The 20,800-nt window shown below is 45.5% G+C and overlaps 1 protein-coding gene across 3 annotated transcripts in view; it reads left to right on the top strand.

The window, feature by feature from the left end:
* The first annotated feature begins 879 nt into the window (after positions 1 to 879).
* LOC8024488 (FAS-associated factor 1) overlaps positions 880 to 20,800 on the top strand; it is a 26,468-nt gene continuing 6,547 nt past the window's right edge. Inside the window, exons 1-15 of one of the 3 annotated variants that reach the window (XM_029991267.3) lie at positions 931 to 1,104; positions 2,703 to 2,771; positions 4,285 to 4,459; positions 5,495 to 5,580; positions 6,160 to 6,257; positions 8,351 to 8,438; positions 9,448 to 9,534; positions 9,615 to 9,701; positions 11,768 to 11,894; positions 11,979 to 12,042; positions 14,242 to 14,323; positions 15,284 to 15,438; positions 15,894 to 16,030; positions 19,150 to 19,238; positions 19,308 to 19,388. In XM_029991267.3, the coding sequence (XP_029847127.1) occupies positions 1,066 to 1,104; positions 2,703 to 2,771; positions 4,285 to 4,459; positions 5,495 to 5,580; positions 6,160 to 6,257; positions 8,351 to 8,438; positions 9,448 to 9,534; positions 9,615 to 9,701; positions 11,768 to 11,894; positions 11,979 to 12,042; positions 14,242 to 14,323; positions 15,284 to 15,438; positions 15,894 to 16,030; positions 19,150 to 19,238; positions 19,308 to 19,388 (1,464 nt within the window). In that variant the 5' untranslated portion in view covers positions 931 to 1,065. Of the gene's footprint in view, positions 1,105 to 2,702; positions 2,772 to 4,284; positions 4,460 to 5,494; positions 5,581 to 6,159; positions 6,258 to 8,350; positions 8,439 to 9,447; positions 9,535 to 9,614; positions 9,702 to 11,767; positions 12,043 to 14,241; positions 14,324 to 15,283; positions 15,439 to 15,893; positions 16,031 to 19,149; positions 19,389 to 20,800 lie in introns of all 3 variants that reach the window. The other 2 variants (XM_029991266.3, XM_040499365.2) reach the window with 2 other exon arrangements.

Here is a 20,800-nt window from a genome sequence, read left to right as displayed (position 1 = left end):
AATTTTTCATTCGTTTTGATGCTTTTGGCTAGGTGGCGCGAGTGGACGCCCAATTCAGTAAATAATTTATTTGATTTGCAGCAACGTTGATTTGCAAATTAAACTTGGTGAAGAGTGAAAAAAAAAATATTTGGTTTCTAAAAAACCTTGGGTGACAGAGAAAAAGCTTTTCCCCATACCGTGGCGACTCACTTAGCCGCTACCAATCGTCGGAGGGGCGGGGTGGGAGACGACGGAGACAACGATGTTGAACGGGGAATATAAAGCAAGTGGACAGAACAACACGGACTCAAACGCAAATAGGATTTCCAACACAGGAAAAAGAGAATGAGGGACCACAATGCACAAACAAGAAGCCCACCGACCTCTAGCAAAACAGTCTAATCCACTGCCAAAACCATAGAGATCATACATACAACTAAACATCTGGGCAGGAATTACCGGAAATACTCCTTCAACCACCAAAGGAAACTACCTCCAACAAAGGCAAAACCCACAGGTAAAACCATTTAGTACGTAAAATTACGTACGCGAGGTATTTTCAGGGGATTAGGCTGCTGAGGCTAGAGCACTACTGGAGCACTATATAGTGCTCTAGCTGAGGCTGCTCATGTGCAGTGCATCTATGCATCGTTAGATGCGCTCGATGCTCTGTTCGTTTGTGCATTTAGAGTCATCTACAGTCACCAGAGTTGAGTTTAATCCCATAAATAAGAATTAACAAAGTAAACTGACGGCTGAAAAAGAAGGTTTTTATTTGTTAGCTAATCAAGAACATTTTTGTTTTCATAATAATGCGCGGTGATTGTTCAATAATTTAGTATTAATTGGGTTTTGACATCACTAGAAACTCTAGCAACACCTCCTACGTCATGCGGTAGTTTATCCATAAAGACAGTGCGTCTATCAGTCTAGCGGTCTAGCGAGGTTAGTACACTCTCTAGCGAGGTGAGCGAGCTGAGCGAGTGAGCGGAGGCAGCCGAGGAGTGAGCGCCGAGCGGTCTTTCAGGAAGCGAGCGAGTCGGCGAGTGAGTGGTCGACGGGCGAGTCGACTGTGCGCCAGTAATGGAGGCTCAGCGAGATCAAGTGTTGGCCGATTTTCAGGTAAACTTGCACAGATAACGTTCATAGTTCTCTGTCTGTTTACCTTATCGTCCAACGCGGGTGTCCCGCAGCGTGCTGGCGAAGCACAGAGCGACTTGCAGACATCCGTCGAAGACAAGAAACGCCGAGATTCGCGCCAGTGTCCCTGGGTCGTCGCTAGCTTTTCTACCTAGCGTCCATCCACACACACGCACAAAATTACCGCAGAAGTTTTTCGTCCGTACTGTGAAGCACTGCAGCGCTCCTACATAGAGACGACTCATCGCGGATATCAAAGATGCAGTCGTATGACTTGTTTCGGGACACTCACTCCGCACGATTCGTGTGGGCTGGCGATTTTCGAGGCGTAGATTTTTCAAGGTCCGAATTCGGCTGTCATCTGTAAAGTAAAAAGAAAATCGCGGACGACTGTAAAGTGCCACCTTTTGCACGTTTTCGACGATCACACCAACCCATCGCTGGTATTTTACGCCATGCACTGAACAAACATTCCCTGGACTGTCCAGCGTTACCGTGCTAAGAATAGTCTAGACTACAGCGAGTGAACGCTTTTGCAGCGGAGCAATCGTGCGCGAATTCATGAGCGTTCGTGATTATTAGAGAGAGAGAGAGAGAGAGAGAGAAAACACTCTAATTAATCTTTTTGTTGAGGCGATCACTAACAACCCTGTCAAAATTTGTCACTGGTTGATGTCGCAACGTTCCCGAGCACTATGCTTTTGTCTGTTTTTGCTGACGCACGGTGGGCTTAGCGACTGACAATGATCCGCTTTTCTGTTTATTGCTGTATGGTGAAATCGTTTGTTTTGTTTGAAAACCTGTTTTTCCGGTGTTGTGAAGTGGCGACTGTCTACCAATACGTCACTTTTGCAGCGTACCCCACAAAGGTGTCTAGTTAGAACAGCTGTTGGTGCTTTAATGGTAACGGACCTTGAAAGCGCGGTTCTTGGAACTTGCACAAAGTATGCGCACAACAGCTGGTGTTAGGTTAAAGGGCCGCGTGGAAACGATAACAAAATAAAGAAAAGCGTATCTGCATTTCTCGTTGAACTTGACATCACGCGTTTGTTGTGATCGTGGTTAGCTCATGAATCAGCTTGGATTACGCTGCCTGCCGCTCAGTCAAAACGTAATAATGTAAAAAAAGAAAAAAAAAAAGAACCCCATGCTCTTTACAAGGGGAAAATATAGTTGCTGAAACAGAAGACATTTCATTTATATAGGCATGTAATATCATTAGTCAGGTAAGATCTCTACTGGTTGTAAAGAACCAGTTTTTTCTGATCGGGGGCAGGTTTGTTTCTTGTGATGATAGTTTGATTGACATAACGGAAAATTCTTGATTTGCCGTCTTCTGCTTCTGGTGAACTGGCACCAGACATCCACAGTATTCTATCATGCCAGAATATTTTTGTAGCTGAAATTTTACACTTCGCAGTGCTTGTCCTGTTGCCAATTTCCAGCAAACTAGATAGTGAGACTGTTTAAAGTTATTTCTGGGCACAGAAATTTTAGTTGCAAGCGCTGTCCTCACAGGACAATGTTAGAATAGACCATGCGTGCTCGCTAAAATCTTTTTTTTTCTTCTTTTTTGCCAGTCATGTACAGGCATGGAGGACGTCGGAGAGTGCTTCATGTACCTGGAAAACGCCAACTGGAACCTCCTGGTGAGTCCATACATTATTTATTCTTTGACTGCATATACATTGCAGCAGTGCTGTGCATAGTAGACCCTGTCATTACACAGACCTATAAGGTTTGGCAATCACAGTTCAGTTGCATCAGTGTTTTAAATTGATGGACATGACATCATGATGTCAGATGATGTGATGATGTTACATGACAATACAGAGTCCCATGACACAGCGTCACACATCAAATGCGATGTTGCATTTGACAGAATGTCTAACCCATGTGTTTCAGTTAAAAATTGTCATATTTTATTTATTTATTTATTTATTTCAGATTCCCTTCAGCGGAGCCGTATGTTGGGAGGGTCTGGCCAGTGGGTGTAGCGATGGAGGCACTGGAGAGGAGAAAAGTGAAGGGAAAGGGGAAAGCGCTGAAGGAGCGAGAGAGAAAGAAGGGAGCAAAGAGGAGATGACCGCCATTTTGATGCAATGCCGTCGACGCAGTGCACTGTTGAGGCTATGCGTCATCTGCTATGGGCTTGTTTCTTTTTCGCCTGTTCAAAGTTTGTGTTCAAATGTGGAGAAAGTTAATTCGTTCGCTTTTGAAGCCACCGAAGAATAACTCTAGATAATTTTCTTGCCAGAGCCTGCCAAATAAAAGGAAAGAACCGAGATATGGATATTGATTCTATGCATTCCACCGGGCAATTGAATGAAAATGGTGGCCCTCCCCGCCCAGCTGGGAGCAGCCGGGAGTTCACACTCATGCGCTCACGCCTCTTGCTCTGCGCCGTGGGCTGATTGGCTCACTCGGGTAGGGGGCGTTACGGCGGCGAGATCATAGACTGGCCAAACTCTCCCCATATACAGCTCTGCCCTACAGCACCGTGAGCGAATTACAGTGGGGAGGGGCAAACGAAAAAATGACATCAAAAACACTAAGAAAAGAAAAAAAATTGCTTGCTACCTAAAGCAAAACAGAAAGCAGACATAACCAGCTTAGAAAACCTTGTAAACAAGTTGAGATGCCACTCTGCAAACGCAAAAGAATATGAGTATGTCGCACACATTAAAGAGCTGGTGAGAGCATGGTAAAAAACTGCGAGTTCACATCTTTAAACCCCAGACCCTCGAAGAGCTCATTCCAATACCAAATAGTGCATGGAAAAAAAAGAGTATTTAAAAATGTCAGTTTTAAATGTGTAGGACCTAATATTTCTGGAGTGATCCCACCTGTGAGAAATTAAGGGGGGTGGGGGGTTGCAATAAATATTTTCTTTTGTCAATGCCGCAATGCTCATAATAAATACTTATGCAGAAGTTTTAGATGAAAATTTCCATGAGGGGCTTCGAGAGGTTGCCACTTAAGTTCACATATTCATGTGTCCTGTACTCCTCAAAGTTCATACCGCTGCCAAAATACTTTGTCCTGCCTCGCAGCAATGTTTGCTCTGCCGTGTTGGCCCAAGTCATGCTAAAACGAGGCCTAGCCTCGAGGGAGGGGGCGGCTACAGTTTGAGTTGCTCACTTGTCTCTGTCGGGGACGCAGGACGCGGTGCATCGGGCGTTGCCTCAAGAAACGCAGTCGTTGCCCTCGGAGCAGCAGGGGCCACCGCAGGAGGCGGCGCCCCCTGTCGAGATGCCACCAAGCACCCTCGACGTGCGGGTCGAGTATCGGGGCAGGACGCTCCCGCTGGTCCTGCCACGAGACGGCGTCACGTGCGGTGAGTGAAGCTTACAGCTCCCATGTGCCAAAGTCGCCGTCCTCCGGCTGTCGATGATTCGTGTGTACCGACGACGTGAATCCGTGTGCCGTTGACACTTTAGGTTGGAGCTCTTACGGTTTTCTTGAGCTACCCGAACAAGCTGCGGTTGTATAACACCCTGGCTCTGCACTACTTGGTGTGTTATTTGCTGTCTCTCGAGCCGAAATAGCCCTCGAGGAAACGGTAATGTAACACGATGCCGAATCGGACGTTCAAATATCCGCCGCGCTCACCTGCGGGGAGACGTTGCACGTCGTGAAGCTTGCGGGTTGGGCGGGTGGTCAAAGAAAACACGGTTTGTCTCGCACTGTTTTTGCTCTGCTGGAGTGAGCTTCCCCGGCATTTGTTTCACGCCGACAAACTTCTTGCAACCCGTCGGGAATAAGTTGAACTGCCTAAATTACGATGTTCGGTGTTATATTAATGCGAAAGCATTAATTGTCCTATGGAGCGAACTGACGTCATCAGCTTTGAAGCCGCGCGAAATGGCACCTAAACTCCCCTGTCCCAATGGAGCGATAAATGAAGCCACGATCTGATGAATAGACTTCCATTGGCTGGCGCGCGTCATCAAGGAACGAGGCTCCCATTGGCTTTTGTATAACGTAGCTCCGAAAAACGCCACCAGAACAGCGCTCTCCATGGCAGCGCACCACACACAGCAGCCCGACCGCCGGTAAGAGGTGCGGCGGTGCGGGCCTGGCCGCAGAGCCTGCACGGGCAAACTCTGGAGAAGCAAATTCGAGGCTCATTTGCGACTGTCAAAAATTTTTCTGGATGATAATCCTTTCCTCGCACACTTCAAAAGGGGTGTCGTAATTTTTCTGAGATTCGCAACGATTGTGACATCGGGTGAACTCGAGGATTTTTGCAGCGGGTTGCGGCGACCGTGGTGGTTGTCTTAAAGAGTGAACGTGCCGAGGTGGAAGCGCAACGGTATCAGAACGGGCCCAACTGCTTGTCTGCGAACGCTCTGTCTCGGGGCTTTTTCAGGGGACATCCGAGCGGCCATTCACCAGGAGACCGGGCTGGCACCCTGCCGTCAGGTGATACAAGGATGGGCTAACGTGTCGGACGAGGTGAGCCCCGCCCCCTTCGCATTCGCCGCTCTCGTGCGTTGACCTGTCAAAGGGTTGCGACACCGTTGCGTTTTGTTGCGTCGCGTTAGCATAACACGGTATGTGTGACAGTGTGTGATGTGCTAGGGTCACATATGGGGGTGAAACAATGAGGTATATGTACGTTGGCAACCTGTCTGAGTGACACGGTGTGGTATGTCAGCGTAGTGTCCAGACGTTGCACATAGGAACGACTAATGAATGTGACATGTAATTTTGACAAACACAAGTACCATGTATCACACATGCACATATCTGTCACTGCGTGTGTTGGCCAAACGCACGCAGTGACACATTGTTGTGACAATTCGAGCCACCCCATGGGGGCTACACTCGTTGACGATCGGGCCAGTTGGAAGATAAACGCACCAGAGTACTGTGCTACATTCATCTCCTTTCCTGCATCTGTCTCCGATGCTTACGCCGTTTCTTTTTCTTTTTTTTAATAATGGTGCGACGCATTGTTGGAACTCTTTTGTATGCGACATTGGTGCAACACATTGACGCGACCAATTTGTTTGTTGTCGTAATGTCGCCCAGATGCCCGTTTCACTGCTGGAGCTCCCTCCAGATGGCACTCTTCACGTCAGCAGCCCGGAACTTCCAGACAGTAGCAGTTCAGCGGCAACGACAGAGCCGTGAGTTTATTTGTCATCTTCATTGGATACTTGCCTTTCTCCTTAGCAGTGACAAAGGGGAATGCTACGCCGAACTCGAGTATTAAAGGAAAGGCATTTGGAGGCTTGTTGTATGACTGCGTGTTGTACTTTTACTCACTGGGGCGATTGGCAGTACATTATAAAACCTGTGGCATGGAAACTCTCACATCTTTATTTGCTGAAAAAAAAAAAAAAAAAGTATGAAGCAGAGATTGTCTATTGCCTCTGGCTTCCTGGCTAGCCCCTTTGTGAATTGTGGAAGGAACTTGCCCTGCTTTTCCTAATCTGCGACAGTTCTTTACGTAAAAATGCTCCTAAGCTGCCACTGTATCGCTGACGATGGTGCAGCAGCCTGCGAGACTGCCCCCTGTCAGCTAGAAGTTTTCTGCCACTCTCTCGGACTGTTGAAACCTGCTCGGCGCGATTTTCCACCCATGTTTTGCGGTTTCGCATTCAAAGTTTTCGGGTCCCTCTTCAATGTTTCCTCTTTATTTTCCTCGTGCATTCTGCATACCCTTTTTGTGTTATCTTCACGTGTGAGAAATTAGGGCGGTGAGTTTATGCCGTTCAAGTGTTTCTGCTCAACTTTCGGGGGAAACGAAGGAAAACAAGAGCGTTGAATGGCCCTCGTCGCGAGTTTCGAACAATGACGGCTGTTCTCCTTTCTCCCGGAGATAAGCCGTGCAGAGTCCTTCTATGTCATCGCCAATAATTGCTGTTCGGGCTGGGTTGGGGAATGAACCAGTCATGTCCGTTTCTTTGCCTCAGTACTGCTCGAAACGAGGTCCTCTTTGATTCCATCCGATCGCAAGGATGTGCCCGTCGTCAACACTGTTGTGCTGTGCTATTTAGGATCTTTAGCTCGCGCTGCAGAATTTAGGGATCCTGGGTTCGAGTCCCACCCCTGCCCGTTTCGATCTGGATGAGCATCGTACCGGCGTGCGGTCGTGTATCACTAATGCGTGGTGCACGTTAAAGACCCCAGGCTAGCGGCTGTACCGCACTGGCTAAATTTCTCATCTACAGCTGGGATACTCGTCGCCCCTGTGAGGCAGGCCGAGTTCTAGGCTGTGTAAACATTACACACAACCCAATTTTTTTTATTTTTTTTTATTTAGGATCTTTCTCAAGTAAATCCTTTTTGAATAGCGCTGTACCGTGCGGTGCAGCATTATCCGAATATTCAAACAATATATTGTTTGAATGTTGACACCTGCTAAATTTCACGTCCGAGTCCTGTTGTGTGGATAGGTAATTGCGTTATTTGTGCTCGTAAATATGCATTCCTTTAGGGTATCTTCTCTTGTCGGTTATTTTCAATGGCTAAGCGCTTTTTCGATTGACATGGCTGAGAGGGCGGCTCCGTCAAAACACGTCGTAAAATCAGGCAAACGTCCCAGCCGCGTTCGTTCTTTCACACGCATGCCCAACAAAAATAGTTTACAGTTTTTTTTGTTTTATATCTGGCACAATGCTTTCTCAATGTCTCGGAAAAATTATACACCATAAAAGGAAAACAAAAAAAAAAAAAAAAAAAAATGCAGGGGGGGATTGGTGGCCGAGTGGTCTAGCGCACACCAGCTTGGAGCACGTGGAGCGAAAGCTCACGCTGCAGAACCCAGGGATCCTGGGTTCGAGCCCCACCCCTGCCCGTTTCGATCTGGATGAGCATCGTACCGGCGTGCGGTCGTGTATCACTACTGCGTGATGCACGTTAAAGACCCCAGGCTAGCGGCTGTACCGCACTGGCTAAATTTCTCATCTACAGCTGGGAGACTCGTCGCCCCTGTGAGGCAGACCAAGTTCTAGGCTGTATAAACACACACACAACCCAATTTCTTTTAAAAAAAAGCAGCGAGAATAGGCAAGAATTTTTCCGCCAGCAGTGTCTGAAATTGCGCCTATCGAAATCAACAGTCCACTCGGTTAGGGCTAGCAGAGAGACTAGCCTCAAACCCAGTGAGTTGGCTCAGAAAGGGTTGTCTTGTCCCTGGGGCCGAGTGTTTCTTGGAAAGGTGTATAGAAGCAGACGACGGGTGTCGTTGAACGATTCCTTTTTCTGGTTTGGGTAGTGGCATCCAGGTGAGACTGAATATCACGGACGAGACAACGAGAGGACAGTACTCCATCAACTTTCCACACACGAAGACATTTCTGCAAGTAAGTTTGGCTCATCTCTTTAACCCTTCATTGGCTGTCGTCATCAGCTTAATCAAAACAGGCCAAAAAAAATTTTCGATCGTCTGACATTGCAGTCAGCTGAAGTAGACTGCAATGCCTACTTTGGGTGGTCTGCAGTCTGATTCTAGTTTGATAAGAGGATTCACCATTGGTTGCAGTAGTGGCTAGTCTAATTAAGATCTGACTTGCTTCGCTCTGTTGTTGCTAAGGATATGCACGACTCTACTGATGCCATGCTCTTCTCCTTGTCTGAGATCTCTTTATATAAGGCTCGGGGCCCACTGTGTAGCAACGACCGGTGCTGTCGTGATTGTGTGTCACAATTCACAGTTTTGTTTGTACGCTCATGCAATGCAGCGAGCTGTAACTTGTAGCCCCCTTTCTGAGAGTAGCCGTCATGGAGTCCACGAAGATGCTATACTTGTCAAGCTGTCCTCGGCGCTTGGTGGAAAGGGTACTAAGAAAGGTTAAACAAGCATGACAAGGGACAGACATTGACACCCTGTTCATAGCTCTTGACTGGCTCAAGCATTGGCCATGTTCTCCAACAGACATAGCCTAACTACTATAGATTTGGAGTTAAATGGACTGCCGTAAGTCAATGCTGTAATACCACCAAATTTTTAAACCTTTTTGATGTGACTTCTTACTGTAATGAGGGGGGAGTTCCTAACCAAGGAAACAACTTTATTATTTCTACTAGGCTCACACAACATAGTTTTCTGGTGGGAGGTGAAGTCAATATCAAATACAGAATTTATTCATACATTTGTTGTGATCCTGTATCGTGAGGGCACAAAGCCATTTGGGTTTTGTTTTGCAGCATTAACAACAGATCATCAAGGTTATCCTAGATGTTGGTCTCAACGAAAAGAACATTGTAAATTTTATGATGTCGAAAGGTCGTGAAGTGATTTGATTGCAGTTACCTTTGTGGCCAAAACCACTGTTCATGTCATCAAGCAACAAACTGCTTTCGTGGTTTCAGGTCAAGCAGGACGTCAGCGACCTGACCTCGATACCCGTGCGACATCAGCGATGGACAGGGTGGCCCCAGGGACTGCTGTGGGATCACGTACGTCGGCCTCTCGTTGGCTGGTCAGGTGTGCCGTGCGGAAAAAGGTGGTTTGTCTCGACGAGTCTCGGGCTGTGCAGGCAACGCTGGCTGCCATCTGCGGGGACGAGCGCGTGCTTCAGCTGACGGTGCGCAGGGACGAAGCTGCGAGCTCCCAACAGCAACACGTGAGTGTTCCCGTGTCGTGGTTTCCCTTCCTCCACCTACGTTTTTTTATAGTTTGTATCCGAACGAGTGGCGGGGGAAACTGTAGACGTGGACGGGTGTTGGAGCACACTTATATCCTCCGGGTGCATGTCAGAAAAAATTTTTTTGCTTTTCGATTCGCGTAAATAAACTAACCGTCGCAGGAAGCCAAAACTTCTTGAGAATCTGACGCCAGCAATTGGAATGGAATGCAACAGTTTGAGAACATGGCGTCACCTAGATCTGAAGATAAGAGGAAAAGACAGAATTCTTTGATCACCCGACGTCTACCCAAGCTTAATATCGTCAAAGCAAGAACTCTCATTGTGGACACATGTGGCGGTTGTATCAGCAAAAAACACTTGGCAGCGAGAAAGAGAACATTGTTTTCCTACTTGCTGATGAGTGCTTTTTTTAACTAAACGAGCCCACAATGTCGTTTCTTGTTAGACAGCTGTCTGCTGTTTATTAAAACATTATAGTCATTTTTATCAAGAACACACTGACATTGTTTAGAAAAGCTACCGTTAGAAAACTAATGTAATACCCAACATTTTTCTTTACCAGATACGCTGCATAATGCCTGGAGAGTGCAACTGTAACAACAAAATTTCCAAAAGTAATCTTTTTTATGCTAACATCAAGCTGAAAACTCAAATTTTTGCCTTTTATGTTGCCGAGAAATTCCTAGCATCTTTTATAGAAGGCATCCACAAAGTAAAAAAACAATGCCACAGTTGCATTTCCCATTCAATTCCAGTTGGGAACAGCAATGAGTGAGCCTTTCCTTTTGTTTCGTTACCAAACTAGGGTTTCCCAGAAGTGAAATTTATGCCAAAAAATGGAATGGAGAAAAATGCATCCAAAGTGCTTGAACAAAAATAACATATATAAAAGTAACTAGACAGTGTAAACAAATGAAGCTTTCTGGGAGCAGTACTTTAGATATGCTTGAATGTTATAAATATAATATGACATTTCTCAAAATATACTTTTTTTTAAAGAGCTATTCCGCTCATTTCCAAAGATATCGGCATAATCAATGATTTCGCATTAAAAATTAATAGTACAAGACACTACGTCATTTGCTTTGCAACAAATGGGATCTATAATGTTAAATCTAATTTTAAACACGAGCAGAAATCAAAACCGAAACTTCGGCTTCGTCCGGCAACATTGACCTCGAGCCGCCAAGAACATTGCTATAACGTGGTGTGAGATGTCACGTGATCCTCTACGCAACGACGGGAGGGATTGGGGCAGCCGCGTACCAGGCGCAGGTGTCGTCTGCACCACACTCTTCACCACGTTTCAGTGTCTACGGCATTCGACGACGTCTGCACACATAGTGTCCGTAGTGTGAATGAAACTCCGAAAGACAATATTCACAAACGGTAAGACGGCGACGGTGTTGTGATTCAAGAGACAGCGGGACCACTGCGGGACATTATGCCAGTCACGTGGACACCACTGAGTGCTGAAAGGAAACGTCGCTGACGTCTCCCGCTACGCTTGCCCAGAGAACTAAAAACAAGCTAAGAGGGGCAAGGGTGATGACGTTTAGCTCAATGTTGGCTACGCCCATGTCTTAGCCTTGACTGCGCTGTTGGTTGCGCCTCAATTCGCCCTGAACGAGTCGGCCAATTTCGACAAGTTGACGAGTCGCAAAGTTTGCCGAACCGTTTAGGAAACATTTAGACAGAACTACCGTAGAATACCGTGCATCCGCCCATTCCACATTAAGCGCCCATTCCCAAGTTTGTAAGATCTGAAAAATATGCACAGTACATTTCTATATAAAATTATGACCAGACAAGCGCCTATCTCCCATTTTTTTGTGATTATCTCCTAAGTTTGAGTGGGCGCTTCCCTGGTATTTTACGGTAAGTCGTAATATTCAATGTGGGGTCTTCCTAGGTGGTACTGAAGAGGACTACATTGTTTTTTTAAAAACAAAACTGAAGCGGAGTAGCCCTTTAAGGGATTTGCCCTCTTGTGGACCTAGTAACCGTGCGCCCTGTCCGAGCCCACTCCGTTTCGCCCCCAGCCCATCGTGGACCTGGTGTCCAGCGACAGCAGCAGCCTGGAAGAGTTTGAAGACGCCAACGAATGCCTCGGGATGGTTGTGGAAGAGGACGCGCCACGGAGATCGACCCGGACTCGCGTGCCTATGAGTGAGTGGCTAGCCCGCCCGGGGCTTCGTAGGCAGAACCCCCCGCAGCTCGCCCCTCCTCCTCCCACGTGCCGAACTCGCGCAGTGCCCGAGAGCGCTCAGGACGAGGGGGCGGCCGTGGCACACTTCACCCGGGAGTTCGCCAGCCGGTGAGTGCAGCGGGAAGCGTCCTCGCTGAACCTCGCTTGTTTCGGGTGTCTCGTCTTTGTAAATACCAGGTCGATTTGCATGCCATTGTTTCCTTTAAATGTACAATGTTTGACTCTACTGCTTCTACCTGGCTTTTGTGGTTGACTGACTTCAGAGCACTGCTAATGTGGGATGTACAGAGGAAGCTAAAACCTAACTAAAATTAAAAATTTATTGATTACTAAAGCCATCTGAAAAAATAATTGTATATTTGAGATCACCACTGAGAAGTACACCAGTATACTAAAGTTCAGCACAATAAATGAAAAATAAAAATAATTGGGCCATTGGCAGTATGATGTAAGGTCATTTGTTTGGCATGTTCATAGACCCTTTTCACTATAATGCTTTAAAAAAAAAATTAAGTGGAGAAGAGCTGACTTTTTTTAGTTGACTGTGAGAAGCTGTCCTACACTGGTCCAAAATGTAGTGTGTGCTAAGGATATCTGGTTATTGCTCTTAAATGTACAAATGTACACTTTAGAGCAATGTAAATGTACTTTAGTAAATGTACAAAAAAGTTTTAGAGGTGCTGCAGGCCGTTTGTCGGAAGAAAATTGGTAAGAGGACGACTCGTAGCAGGACAATTGGTCATATAGTGCAGTTCGTCACAGGACAGTTTGTCTCTCAGTCAATTGATCCAAAACTGGAAAAAGGGTGACATGGGACACATATGTGTAGACGATAAAGTTCCGAAGATCTCTTTGTTGTGCGCCTACTTTTTGGTTTCGAAGCGATCAGTTGCTTTTGTTTTCTAGATTCCATGTTAAATCCTGTTAGGGAGTCCACAGTGATTTGTTGCGTTGAAAAGAGTTGAAGACTCTTTGTTGCCTGCGTCCTTTTAACTTATGTCTGCGGCCGGTTTTCTTTTTACTTTTTAAATTCAAATACTATCTAAAGTGGAAGTTGCAGCTACGATTCAATGTTTAATTTGATTGCTTTTGCTAACTTTACTCTTTATTCTTTATTCATTTTTAGCATGCAGCACCTGTATCAAGTATTACTGCAGGGAGTGAACAAACGAGAAAAAAAGAAATGTTTATGTGTTTGCGACACAAACATTTGCAACACAGACAATTTCACTAGGCAGCGCATTCCATTCCTCGATGGTCTTAACAAAAAAAAAAAGAAATCTTACCCCTTTCCGTCCTGGCACAGAGCTCACATATCTCGTAGATCTGATTTTTACGGTGTTAAATATAATCTCGAGCGTTCTAGCAAGCCCTTTTACATAGGATACAGAAATGTGCCAGTAAAGAATGGCCTGGCTTATGGGTATTCATTTGCAAGCAATATGCTTGATAAATTACGAAAAAGTAAATAAATATAAGAGACATTTTTGAAAACCGGAAACGACAGACAAAAAAAAACAAATTGTCTCATTTGAAAAGAAAATCGAGACGTTTTGTGTTTGTCTTTTTTTTCGTTTGTTGTCTCCTGTCTTTAAAAATTTGTGACATGAACAAGCTTCCCTGTCGACTCACTGTGTCTTCAAACATGTGACATTTCGCACATTTGTGTGACGAATTGTCATCAAGACGAATTCCCCTTTGACGAATTGTCCCATGTGACCAATTACCCCACTATAAATTTTCTTTCGGCGAACGGTCTTACAGCCCTTGTAGAGTGCTCGTACCTTTAAAGCTTCTTTTGAAGCTTACTGTATTAAGGGCCAAAGAAAGGATTCAGACCCATTCTTAAACGGTGCAATCATTCTGTGCTTCTCTGTCAACTTTTTATTCTTTTTTATTTTGGGTCTTCTGTACGTCGTCAATTGCTCTTTCGACTGACTGCGTCTGATTACTTATCTAAAAATTCTGTAGCAGATGTGATGCTAGTAAGATTGGACAAGATGCCGAAATTGCACGACCTGAAATTTTATATGGTTAAAAGGTTGGAGGCAATTTTCGGACGTTTTTAACATGAGCTGCGTGATTTCTAGACGACGTTAGCTTCCGCTTCTGAAGCCGACACCACCCAGTTCTGAAGCAGTGTCCTGTCATTCCAACCGACAGTTAAAGTACATCGTCGCAGCCGTTCAAGGTGTGGATTATTTACGTGCAGTGAAACACTCGGTCAGTTCTTCTCGAAAAGCGCCTGCGCCCCTACCGGATCTGGGAGAGCTTTGAGCTAAACTTGCGGGACCGACCCCAATGCAGGTACGGTACCTGCCACCCGGTGTTCTTCCAAGGTTCGTTATCCGAAGCACTCCAGGCCTCCTGCCACAAGCCTTGCCGAGAAGTGAGCTCTCGTTCCCTCCTAGCGTTGCGGGCGGTCACTTTTACAAGCCACTGTAACGAGCGCTCTGGCTTGGTCAAAAGCATAAACCCCTTTTTTTCGTGTTGTCTGTTGTCTGAAAACAGCGGTCGACCCAACCATCGTGGCACTTGCATGCCAATACAACACAGAAATGTATGAAGCATGTACCCTAAAAAAAAACATTGCCTACGGTTAAAAAGAATAATAATAGCCTTGCATGTAGAAAAAAATTAATGTAGCACCGGATTATGACGTTTAAAACCAAACTCTTACTTTGAGTTTGGTGCGCTAAAGTATATCACAGCAGTGCTGTTAAGGGCTAGTTTCCCCAGTTTTGTGTCAGTGGACAAATGAATCTCGACGCAACCCTCTGGGCAACTACTGCCATCTATGAGCGGCGGCGGCAACCAGGCAACCGGCTTCCTGGTTGTCTGGTTGTAGCTGTCGCTCATAGATGGTGGCACATATTACAGCTCCGCTGCTCTCCCTTCTTCACCAGACTGGAAAGGCTAAAAGTTTTGTTAACCCTTTATCAAGAGAAGAGGCAAAGGTGTCCACATAAATTAAAAAAATAAATATTCACAATCTTTTTCTTTTTTTTTTATAGCACACAATTGCTACGGTAGTGTCTGAGAAGAAAGTGTGGTCTTGATTTAAAGCAGAACAGCCTAGACATTTCTGAACTAGTAAGTCGCCTGACAAAAAGTAAGTGAGGGGCAGGTAAAAGCAAAATAATTTGCCCACATAGTACATAAGGGTCATCCAAGGATGAAAACAAGTCACCTCTTAAGACTTGCAGTTCCCATAAAACAGTAGTCCATGGAGTGTAGAGTCTATTCGGTAAACTAAATTTTGCAGTGACCAGTCGAATGAGGCGAGCTGAGCATTGTGCCGTCCCCTGATGCGAACGACGTCTTCTTTCTCTCTCGTGTCTCCCCCCAGCGCAAGCCCCTGGCGATCTACCTGCACCACGACGACAGTGTGTTGACGCAGGTGTTCTGCACGCAGCTGCTCTGCTCTGAGGCCATTGTGGCCTACCTGGCACTCAACTTCGTCACCTGGGTCTGGGACCTCACGCTCGACTCAAACAGGCTCAGGTGCGGCCGGCCGTCCTTTGGCGCCACCACCGCGCTCCAAGCACCCGTTAGCAGCGCTTAGCTGTTTTGTTGTGGGAACCGTATTCGTCTATTGAGAGTTGAGAAACTGTTAATGGTACTGCCTAGAGCCGACTGTTGTAAGGCTCTCTCGATACTCGGGGACGGCTTTCTGTGACTGTGAAGCCAGAGGTGATGTGACGTGACGTCATGACATCACATGACACTGACATAATGTGATGTCACTAACACCGTGACTTCCATGTGTCGCATGACACCACAATGTCATGGTGTTACATGGCACCCCGACATCATGGTCATATAAGCAGGGTAGCTCCCATGGGGTTTTATCGCTTTTGTGACCTTGACCAGTGTGTTGGTTGGGCGTAGCGCGTCACTTTCGAGCCCGAGCCCCCATAACACAGCTGTGTGTAAAACTCGGGTTTTGGTCGGTGCAGGTTCCTTGCAACAGTGGGCGGCACGCTAGGTCCGGCAGTCTCGAGTGCGGTGCAGAGTACGGCACTGGACTGCCTCCCGGCGCTGGTGGTGGTCACCAGAGTTCGATCAGCCACCGAGGTGCTCACCCTCATTCCCGGTGAGCGACGGCCGCCTCATTTCGGGTGTGCCTCAAAGTCTCAAAGTGCGATACCCACTGCCACACCTTTTCACTATAGAGAATTTCGCTTATAACAAACTCCCCTTACAACAAACTTTCTTACAAAGATTGATTACTATAACAAATGTCACTTACCTGCCTTATAACTAACTTCGCTTATAACAAATTTACTTGTAACAAGCTTCCCTTACGACAAACTGCTTACAACAAACTCTGCTTATAACCAACTTTCCCCTCAAGACGCACTGGTTAGGAGGTTAGGATTTACTGTGGTATGGAAGTCCTTTGAGTTTGCATATTACTGCTTTAGCCTTTTTCGCGCATGCACGCTGGCTGAGATACTCGCCGGTGCTACTGTATTAGCTGCGGTAGTTGGAAAAATGAAAGCACGCTGGCTGAGATGGGCAATTTTAGCTAATTTTTAAAGGAGTTCTCAAAAGTAGGAATGGTGGGAAATGGTTTGTATGGGTCTTTAGCTGCTCTTGTTTGGGGACTGCCCTGGCTCAATTATTCAAACAGAAGCACGGGGAACTTTGATTTATAATTATTGAATCTTTGTTTGGTTACCGAGCTACAAATTTCACATCCCATCCTCAAGCGTGTTAGCAGATTCTCTTGGTCATTCAACTCGAAACACTTGTGGGGTCAGATCCCGGAATAAATCTCAAGTTGGTGTGCTTAGCGTTCCAGTAACTTGCACTAGAATGTTCATAAAAAGACAATAGACATGTGCCACAGCAGTCTCACATTGAATCGAATTAGTTGCCGCTGTCAAGATGTAGGGCATAGCAGACGAACGGACGCGGGCATCGCTGGCCTCGCAGGATACAGCTGACTGGGCACATGCGGTGCAAGCACCATTGTTTCCAAGAACTGTCACCATTTCTGGAAAGAAGGTCAAATTTGAAAAATGCCATATTTACGTTTCATTTGTTTACACTGGATAGTTATTTTTTTATAAATTATTTTCAGTCCTGCAAAGCTAAAGGAAAGGTAGACTTTCGGGCACTTTGACCGCGTTTTTCTCTGTTCCACTTTTTGGCGTAAATATCTTTAAAAGAACTACTGTTTGGTATTGAGACAGTAGGAAATGCTTACTCATTGTTTTTTTTAACTGGAATTTAATGGGCAATGTAACTGTAGTATTGTCTTTTTACTTTGTGGATGTTCTTTTATAAAAGATCTTAAGATTTTGTCGTCAATATAGAAGGCAAAAAAAATTGATTTTTCAGTGCAATGCTAGCATAAAATAAATTACTTTATGGAAATTTTGTTTTGGTGTGTGCATGTGTGAAGTGTACAGTGAGGGGTTCCATGTTTTCGGATAAATACGAAAAACTTTGAAAAACTCCCGTCGATAAAATTTGGGGAATTTGGATTTATCCGACAAACTCCGAATTTTGATGTGCCAGTCCTCTCCCCCCCCTTACACACACAAACACACACACACACACGTGCGTGCACACAGACACGCGCACGCACACACACACACAATTATTTTACAATTGATGGTTTGATCAGCGCATAGGGTCAATGGTCCAGGGAAAATGCCACCGCACTTATGTTTCAAATTTTGGTCAGGACAACGGGTCATTGTACTTTTGGGTCATGACAAAAGTCACTGTTTATATTTCCAGTTTGGGTCATGCTATTTGTACAGGGTGTCACAAAAGAAAATTTACACGGTCTTTTTTACCGCAAAAATAAACTAGGCATCGCCGAACGCTCATTCTCCGCCCAAAGGTAGCGCGAGAGGTCACAACCAGATGCCGAAGTTTCAGCCTGATCCGATAAATTAATAAAAAGTTGTAAGTGATTTTCTGAAAATTTTAATGGGAAAATGGCAGCCGACGGAGTTTTCAAACACATGGGGCTCTATGGCACCAGAAACCGAAAACGGGCAAAAATGGGCTCCATTTTCCCATTGAACTTTTCAGAAAATCACTAATAACTTTTGATTAACTTATCGGATGGGGCTGAAACTTTGGCATCTGGTTGTGACCTCTAGCTCTACCTTTGAGCGGAGAATGAGCGTTCGGCGACGCCTAGTTTATTTTTGCGGTAAAAAAGACCGTGTAAATTTTCTTTTGTGAACCCTGTACTTTAGAGGAAGGAGAGGTTGGTTTTTTGTAACAGTGAAAGCTAATACAATAGAGATTGCATAAAGTGGGGAAGAGGGACAGGTGAGACTTCTCTATTACATCCTTTACCACTCTACCTTGCGCAGCCGCACAGTAGGTTGATGGAATAGTATGGAATGAACACAAGCTTCCCAGTGACTACCTCCAGGAGTTTATTGATTTTAATGTATCACCATTTATCGAAGCAACACTTGCGTACAACTTTTGTCGTAGGACAAACTAGTATTGCTAGTAGTAATGGCACCAACACCAAATACAAGTGAAGAAAATATAATTGATACTATCACTTTTTTTTTTGTTTTTTGTACAGCACTTGGATACAATTATATTCTTAGTAAGAAATCGGGAAATTAAATTTAGAATTTCAGAGAATTGGGAATCAAACAAAATTAAAGTCCGATAAACTCTGAATTTTCGGCAAGAAACAAACTCCGAAAAACACCCTCCGAATTTGACAAAAATAGACTCTGAAAACACGGAGCCCTATATTTATGGTATCGGGGAACGTTTTTTAGGTGCCTTTTATGCTTCATGCAATAAATAACTTTGAAAGTTGAAAACTAAAATACCTTTAAAAAGACTGTGAATCATCCTAGAGCCCTCATTTGTGCCTTATCAGATTCCACAAACCTTTCACCTTACCTATACATTTTTTTTTTATTTTAGTAGTTCAATCTGTCTTTCCCATAATCTTTGCAATCTTTCCCATAATCTTTGCAAATAAAATTAGCAAGAAATAATTAGGTTACAACAAAGCTAAGTACATATTCGTAGTCAGATCGTAAAGGCACATAAGCCATGTAGGCTTAATTCAAATTGAATCACAATATACAAAAAAAAAAAGCCATCGGTGGGTGGGTTGACAGTACAGCGAACGCAACCAGTCGAGCACATGCACCACGCATCTCGTTGTGGTGTCGGGACCTCGACTGAAGATCGCCGTCGTTGTTTTCGTAGGTAACGTCGGTTTGGACGAACTGATGACACGGCTGGTCCACACGGTGGAGGTGTTCAACAGCGAGATGAGCACGGAGATGCAGGAGGAGGTGCGTAAACGAGAGGGCGCTTCGGCAGAAGGCGGTTGTGAGTCCGATCTCACCCCTCACGGCTTGCAGGCGGAGCGAGAGGCCAGGGAAGAGGTGAAGAGGGAACAGGACGCGGCCTACGAGGCCTCGCTGTTGGCCGACAGGGCAAAGGTGGGTATCCGTCCGCCCCGAGTCTATGCTCGAGGAGATGCGCGGGCCGCGGGTACGGCATAGACCTACACGCTGTTTACAAACAAGTCGGGCATCTGCCCACACCAACAGTGGTCACTGTACCTGCGCAGAAACCAGATTCACGTGAAGTGAAGCATCTGCTCGTGCATCGTGTCGGCAACGGCGCGACGGTGGGACTGCGCTTTGCTGTATACAGTCATGCCTCGTTAATATGGGCCCCAACAATGTGGATAGCCCTCCATCTGTTCCATGTGTCGTACTCGTTTCTACCTCTGTCCTCGTCCTTTGCGCAGTTCATTTATTTCTACAAATCATGAACCAACTAGCCCGCCAAAAGGTGTTACTTGAAGCCCGCCATGTATGGGGGCGTAATGCTGCGCCAACCGCGCCATTGCTCACCGATCCACTTTCGCTCCACCATTCTGCTCTCAAGCGCAGATGTTGTGCCAAAACTGTCGGGAAAATCATTCTAATTTTAATCGCTTAATTTGTCGGAGTGCTCTTGTTTTTACCGTTTTGCATTTGTTTTGATAATCGTAAACCGATGTGGTCGCTTACCGTGTAAGCGTCGTACCTGGTGACTGTCGTGGACTCTTTTCGAACCCTTTGAACATGCCAATTAAGTGCCAAGCACCTTTTTTAGGCTGAGGAGACCGACCACGATTTATTTCGGAATAGGTAAATAGACACGGCGTTCATTTCGTTTCATTGTTCTACGTTCACGGGTCGTGAAGCGCCAGCAGCACGAAGAAAAACTGCGCGAGTTGACGTGTGCGTAACGGAATTATTTCAAGCACGAGGGGAAAAAATGTTTTACTGTTCAGAAATGTATCGTATTTGGACGAATATGAGCAAGAAATAAAAGTAACAGAGAACGTGCAGGTGACCTGGTGAACTTTCCGCTTGTTTAGGGTGTTTGCCTTTGCCGAGACTGCTTCTGCGCTCCTCGTCTGTGCCGTAAATATTAGCAATAACAGCGATTATTAGTTGCCTCATCCGTAAACTTCTTTTCTCATACATGACTTACGAGGCAAACACACGCGCTGTCCACCGAACAGCAAGCCGGCGGGAGGACAAGGTGAAGGGTGGCAATGTCCTACTGAGTGACGCATACTCTAAACCATTGTGCTAGAACGGATCCAAGCACTTGACCCTGCTCTTCGAATTAGGAAAAAGCAATTTTTTGATTTAAGTAGTTTTAGCCGCTGTGGGAAAACGTTCAGTTTCATTTGCTAGCTCTGTCGGTCACTTTTTTCTTTTATAAACCCCAAAGCGAGCTTTTTTTATAATTTGGTCAGCCATACTTGTTTTAGTAGGGGATTAAAGGGATACTGCAAGGAAATTCTGGTGCTTATTTTATTCTCTAAATGTCAACCACGTTCTGGCCACGC

The sequence above is a fragment of the Ixodes scapularis genome, unplaced genomic scaffold (assembly GCF_016920785.2).
Source record: "Ixodes scapularis isolate PalLabHiFi unplaced genomic scaffold, ASM1692078v2 PGA_scaffold12__126_contigs__length_90152505, whole genome shotgun sequence".
In the NCBI taxonomy this organism is placed as follows: Eukaryota; Metazoa; Arthropoda; class Arachnida; order Ixodida; family Ixodidae; genus Ixodes; species Ixodes scapularis.
The sequence above is the reverse complement of the archived record's forward strand: the minus strand, read 5'-3'. Positions and strand labels throughout refer to the sequence as shown.